We start from the raw sequence: 6997 nt of genomic DNA, 5'->3' as shown, positions 1-6997 counted from the left end.
TTCTGTTACTATACCCAAGGGCCAGTTAAGAGAAAATAATTGTTTTTCTGAATCTTATTTGAACCAGCAAGGAGGACCTAGAGAGGAAGAATCTTGGAGGAAAAGACCAGTGTCATCAGCTCTCCCTAGCCAGGGGATAGTGGCCTGGACATAGCCAAATGGACAGGTGATGCTTTGGAGAGACAGATTTTAAAAAGGCAAAAGTAACCACGGTAATGAACTTGAGAGCAGAAACAGGAAGACGGCAGACCCAAGGGAAACAGTAGGCACTTAGGAGTAGAATTCTCAATCTCTGGTCGCGACCCCAGGGATGAAGAACAGAGAAATGATTTAAAGAGATAAATGTAAATACATAGCAAACTTTCCACGGAGCCAGGTTTGAACCACATCCTACAAAAGCTGGTGGAGGCGGGGCGGGGGTAAATGCAGATTCCTGTAAAACAGTGACAAGAGACTACATGTGTAGTGTCAGGAAACCTAAAGTCCAGGAGTGGAGGTTTGCAAGATGTTTGAGTCAATGATAATATTAGGTTTGGGTTTTGGTTTTCCTTTTCTTTTTTTTTTTTTTCTTGATTTTTCTTTTTTAACCTTGTGTGCAAGGTACATGTTGGAAGAGCAGTTTGGTTGCTTGGATTTTTCCAAAGTATGATCTCTGGACCACAAGCAGCATCGCCATCATCTGGGAGATTGTTAGGAATGCAAATTATCAGCCCCGTCCTAGACAAATTGAGTCAAACTCTGGGAATGGGACCAACACTGTTATTATAATCCCCCTAGGAAATCTTAATGCTCACTGAAGTTTGAGACACACTAGTGTGGAATATTAATCCTCATCCCTCAACACATTAAAATCACCTGGGAAGCGTGCAGAGAAAAAAATGTCCAGGCCTTATCCCAGACCAATTAAATGGATTCTTTGGAGTAGGGTCTAGCCACAGTCATATTTTAAAACTTCAAGGTGAATCTAATGTACAATCCAGGTCGAAAGTCAAACTCTAGTTCAGGGAGAAGCAGTGTGATCATCCCAGAGAGTTTATTAAAAATGCAAAATCCTGGGCCCTTCTTGCTGCATCAGAATCTACATTTTTACCAAGATCTCCAGGTGATTCACAGACACATTAAAATTTCAAAAGCATTTGTATATGATAAAAGTTATAGGGAAGAAATTAGAATTTGTATTTTCCCTCCACCTTCTCTCTATTGGTGGATTTACTGACTTCTTTTAAAGAGGAAAGGTACTAGACAGGAAAAGGAAAGACAAACTCAGTGGTGTATAAATCACAAAGCAGTGAAGGTTCCGGGTCAAAGAAAGGCAAGTACCAGGTAGAGCGCATGAATGAGAGAACTGGGTGCTCTGTACAACTGACTTAGTTAGTGGAGTTGCCTACAGCTCTTTGGCCATTACTCACGTTACCAGATAGCTAAGCAATATGCAAACAAAATAAATGCACCAGGTAAAATTCAGAGCCAGCAACCAATTTGTGATTTCAGGCATTGGTAAGTTTGTAAGTATGAAGATAAGTTTGCCATGTATGCTGTGAGATATACCCTGTCCTCTCCCCTTGAGAAGTCTTGTAGAATGGAAACTTTGCTCAGTCTGGAGGTGGGTACAAGACTTCAAAGGGGAAAAGCCTTGGGAATCATGTATGAACTTGATTTGATTCTCTGGCAGGATTCCAGTGAAGAGTATCAGGCAGATTATCCTGTCAACACTTGGAGAGAATAAAAGGGAACCCTGAGCGTTTCAAGGTTAATTGATAATATTATTGGTCTGATTTCTTCCCTTTTGTGATGAAAAGTCAGAGAAATGTTGTATATACAGGTGTCTTCACTTTCACAACATATGATAGATGCCCCTTGTCTTGGCATATTTTACTATTATTATGTACAAAAGAAAATAATAGACTGGTTTTTCCTGTAGTATTTTGGGTATTGTAAATGGCAAAATAACTAAACCTATACCTATCTAATGATGATGAATACACCAAAGTCACTGGTCTCGGATAGAAATTTCCAGGGTCCTATTCTAGGCACTATCATCTTCCAGAATGTTAACAGTACCTTAGCTGATGATTGGCAAGTTGGGATTATCACTGGAACAGAAGTTGGAAGAGTGGAAAACGTATATGCGTATTAGGATCTAAACAGACATTGAAGACAGGACATGATAAAGCAAATTTCATGAAAGGATAAATTATAGAGGGAAAATGTCAAATGGGGAATGATATGGCAGTAACAATTGGCAGAGGGATTATGGGATTTTAGTCCACTGGAGCCTGGTTAGTTCGTTTGTACAGCTGCCAAATGCACTGATGGATACCTTAGGCTGCCTTAACTGTGTTCACAGCAATAGAGTGATTCTTCCCTCTACATGGAGCTTCCGTTCCTACCTCCAACATGCTTTATATTATTATGTTTAGTCTTGATTAGCACACATTGAAAGCAAAGCTAGAATTCTGGAACAAGTCCATAGAGTCAGCTGGTTAATGAAAGTACTTGAATTCATTTCCTACTGCTACTGTAGAGGTGAATATACAGAGAATCCCAGGGGTGCATGGATTACCTGATACCGCAGAGCTAGTAAGTAGTGGAGCTTAGTGCTCTAACGCAGGCATTCTGATCCTGAATCCAGTGCCTTCCTACTGTAGCACCTCCCAGTCCTCTCCCTTCTTCCTTCAGATGAAAGTGTTTGTGATTCAGAATATCTGTCTATCAAGTTCCCACTTCACTTCTCAAGAAGACTTGTTCATTTTCCTATTAAAAGAAACCCCATCCAACAGCAGTAGCTTCTCCCTTACTACTGAGGCTGAGTGTAAAATGTGCATACCTTTTCTTTCCTCTTGGTTACCTGAGTCTTTTTGGCCCTTAATGTCCCAACTGTAGTCCTTCCTGATGTGGGGCTGGCTACAACTATTTGGCAGCACAGGCTCCCTCAGCCCTCCCTTGATATGCTTGAGCTCTTTCACTTCATCTATTCATTCTTGCTTGCACAGATTTATTTGCAAATATTTATGGAGTGCTGACTACTTGTGTTACAGGTAGTTAGGCATAGGCCGAGAGGGGGCAGGAGAGGGCTTTCCCCCCACCTACCAGGAATGTCGGGCAATTATCAGGTTATGGTTCCATAGTTATCACATTGCCTCTCTAAAAATGATAATTTGGTAGCTGGCACCCGCAAAAGACTATCTCCTGATGGTCCACAGCTGTCACAGTTAAGTGTTAATTAAATGCAGACACCAGGGAGAGGCAACTTCCCGGTATGCACATTAAAAGACAAAATGTTGGAGTATGACCTTCTGGGGGCACTCCACCAGAAAAGGGAAGAAAGCCTCAGAAGAGCATGCATACAACTTTCTAACTCAGTGCACATGCTCACTTCCCAGGGGCAAGGAGGGCACTGTGCGTGCAGGGAGCCCACCCTAAGGGAAGTATTATGGGAAAGGGTCTCAAGACACTGCGAGTAGATCATCCTGTAAAGTCCTAGGATCCAGGTTAAACGCTGCACTTGACCTTCATGGTGCCTTTTTCCAAGTGTACTTTCCTTTCTTTCCTGCTCTAAAGCTTTTAAAACTAAATGTCCATTTCTGCTCTGAAACTTGCCTCGGTCTCTTTCTCTACCTTATGCCCCTCAGTGGAATTCTTTATTCTGAGGAGGCAAGAACTGAAGTTGCTGCTGACATGTATGAATTCGCTGCTGGTAATTCAGATACCTTCCACCCCTAACACTTGTTAAGCATTGTTTTAAGTGCTCGGATATTACGGTGAGCAAAACAGAGTATCTGATCTCCTGGTGAATACTGCAGAAGGAGACTGATGAAAACAAGAAAGCAAATCTGAAAAGTCAGATAATCGTAAGTGTTGTAAAGAAAAATGAAGCAGGTTAATGGATTCACTGGGATCCTGGGTGGAGGACTGTACTTTTAGATATGGTCAGGAAAGACCTTAGACATGATGTTTAAGCGGAAACTGGAAATAAATGAAGATATTGAATCATGCAGATATTTTGGGGGAGAGTGTGTTAGGCAAGAGAATGATGAAATGTCAAGACTTTGAGGTGGGGTATACCTGGTATAGCTGTAGAGCAAGGAGACCTGTGTACTTGAGGGAAGTGGGTATTTGTTGTGCTGCCTGGTATTGATAATGTTACCCAATCTATCTGTTCTACGGCTACAGCCACACCTTAACTACTGTGTTGGCGATTAGCGTTGTGGAAGATGATTAGAACTGCATTTTGAGGACAAAATACATTGATATGTAAGGTATACATTGTAATATATGTAGTATGCATAAAGTATGTAAAGTATATTATGTATATATGAATAACAATTCCTTATAAATAGTGCTGCAGAAGTTTTCATCATTGTCGCTATCAAGATCATTATCTCAATTTGCCCCGGGAATCCAGAGGAAAAGCAAAGGTCTTTGAAAGTAACACTTTCCAATTCTAAATGGAATTGCTTTTGCTACTCCCTGAATGCATGGTTGTACATTTGAGTACTTGGGAAAGAACGTAATTTCTTTTTGAAAGAAATGATTTCTACCACATGCCACAACACAGCCTGGCTTGCCCATGTACCCTTTTACATTCTGTTTCCATGTCTGGAATGGAAAGCATAGCACACTTGATTTTATTTTTAAAACAAAATATAGCAACCATGATGATGTTGATGCTGGCAATCATAGCCATGGTGGTCGTAATAGCTAACACGTATGGAGAGTTAACCATTTGCCAGGCACTGGTGCTATGTCCCATTAATGGATTTTCTCTTAGCCCTCATAACACTATGAGACAGGTAGCATGATTAACCTGTCATCTGCCTAAGGAAATGGAGGATTCAGAATGTTTACGTAACTTCTCCAAGGAGAGTTAGCAGGAGGAGGAGCCAGGTTTTACACCAGTTTGGCCTATGACTTGGAAATGTGGATCACCCAAAACTCATTTCTGCTTTGATTTCTATTTTCCTATGGTCTATTGGTTGAAGGGTATTTAAGGAGTAGGGAAAATGGGGAAATATATTTGATTTTCTTTAGGAGGATGTTGGAAAGAAAGAATTTCTAGTGTCTCTAAGCACATTGCTTGGGCTATGGGAGCTAAGGGACAGTAGGAAGAGTTTGGCCAATGCCAAAGATGAGATGCAGGTATGAGTTTTATTAGTCACAGCAGAAAATAAGTCACAGTTAGATCCACCATAGAACCTTTAAATACATTTTACTGTTTGGGGCCCAGCCCTGAGTATTAGGAACCAATGTTCCCCTCTGCAAATAGACAGTCTTCTGAGTTCCTGATGGCCCAAGGTGAGATGAATTCATACTGAGGATACTTCCTGCAGTTGAGTTTTGAGAATCCCAAGTCTTAATCTCACTAATGACTACATGGCCACCATAATTGTTTGCAAATACAAAGGCAACATAATAGCTATATTTACTTATGTCCTTTGGGTAAATTCTGCAGAAATAATGATCTCTTCACTAAATTGCCCCCACGCTACTATTTGCTTAAGCTAATATTTCCTCTTCATTTTCCTCTTCCCTTCTGATGTTTTTGATAACTTGCTGAGAAACACCTGGAGTTATCAGGTCTCAACTTCAATTATGAAGAAAAAAAATTGCATGGACTTTGTGATAGTACTTTTTCTATGAGACAACATAGCATCTCTGGGTTTTTAATATGCCTTTCAGAAATGGCTGTAGTTGTGAGCTAAAGCATGTTACTTCAAAAAGTTGGGCTGTCTATATGGCCCTCTCACTTAGGATTTTATGAAATACACTGCATCTAAAAGGGGAAAAACAACTAAAAATATTTATTGCAGAAAATAAAAAAGTTAACCAAAGTATTTTATTGATACATTCTTGGACAATATCACAGAATTGAAAGAGAATGGAAAGAGGGAATTTTTCAGCAAGGGGTGTTTTTTTCCACTAAATTGGCACATAAGCAGCAAGATTAACGAAAGTACTTATTACAAACAGTAAAAAACATACATGCTTTTTTCTAAAGTCCTTATCACACTGATCAAAGGGGGCATGAACAAAACCTCAAGACATGAAAAATCCATATTCTTTCCTTCAAACAGCTTAATAATTATTAAAATTATTGCAAAATATTCATATACCCTAATTAAAATAACAAAAGAGAACACAAATACAAATATTGAACATAATAAACATGTACTGTAAAATACATTACTGGCATGCATTCCAAAGATCAAGACCTCTATTCAGTTCAGCCAATAACTTCCTTTTATGTAACCTATCATTTACCAAAGATAGGTGGAGCATACTTTCTCAGCACAGTTTTTGGTCTTTAAACATCTTTTTTGTCTTAAAAAAAAAAATGATGTGCAGTGGTACTATAATAATTATACAGTCATGTACAGATGTACTTTTTTTAGTCTGCCAAGATCGCTTTAAAATTTTAATCGTTTTAAAATTTTTCCAAATATTCCACCGTCTGAGAGAATAGGGCTCTATCTATGAAAACAAGGCATTCGAAAACAAACAGTGAACCAAGGTAGGACATCAGATGGCAAAGTGCAAAAGTCCTCACAAACTGTACAGAAAATTTCAAAACCTTGCAACCTAGAAGTACATACGTTATAAGACAGGTCAGCCCCAAAACGGTCCTGTGGCTCTCAGGGTCCATTCTAAAGAGCCGGGGCGGGACTTGAGTTTCAACACTCCCTTTGGTAGGGAAGGTCCAAAATTGCAGCCGAGTTGGCAGTGCTGATGTCAGTGACTTATTAAGCCAAGATAAAGTAAGGATATTTCATAAAGCAGCTGTTTAGGTCACTTGGATCCTCTAACATTGGTCTCCCGGCCGGGGAAGCTCCTCCGGTGATGGGAAGTGGGTAGGACCAAAGAGTCCTGTGCCAGGTTGGGTGACAAAATAACTGAGGGTCTTCTTCCTCCATGGTTCCATGGAATGGAATAGGTTAGATAACCAGGTTATTATAACTGACATACTTCTTTTTTGCAGCAGGGCCTGAAAGAAAAATTA

At 39.9% G+C, this 6997-nt stretch overlaps 1 protein-coding gene across 1 annotated transcript in view; it reads right to left on the bottom strand.

The window, feature by feature from the left end:
• Positions 1 to 5821: 5821 nt before the first annotated feature.
• The window catches only part of GRM7 (glutamate metabotropic receptor 7), a 774864-nt gene continuing 773688 nt past the window's right edge, over positions 5822 to 6997 (bottom strand). The window contains exon 10 of the mRNA XM_033210519.1: positions 5822 to 6982. Coding sequence (XP_033066410.1) covers positions 6933 to 6982 — 50 coding nt within the window. The 3' untranslated portion in view covers positions 5822 to 6932. The remainder of the gene's footprint in view (positions 6983 to 6997) is intronic.

The sequence above is a fragment of the Trachypithecus francoisi genome, unplaced genomic scaffold, assembly GCF_009764315.1.
Source record: "Trachypithecus francoisi isolate TF-2019V2 unplaced genomic scaffold, Tfra_2.0 Lachesis_group0, whole genome shotgun sequence".
NCBI classification, from domain to species: Eukaryota; Metazoa; Chordata; class Mammalia; order Primates; family Cercopithecidae; genus Trachypithecus; species Trachypithecus francoisi.
This window is presented reverse-complemented; position numbering and strand designations above follow the sequence as displayed.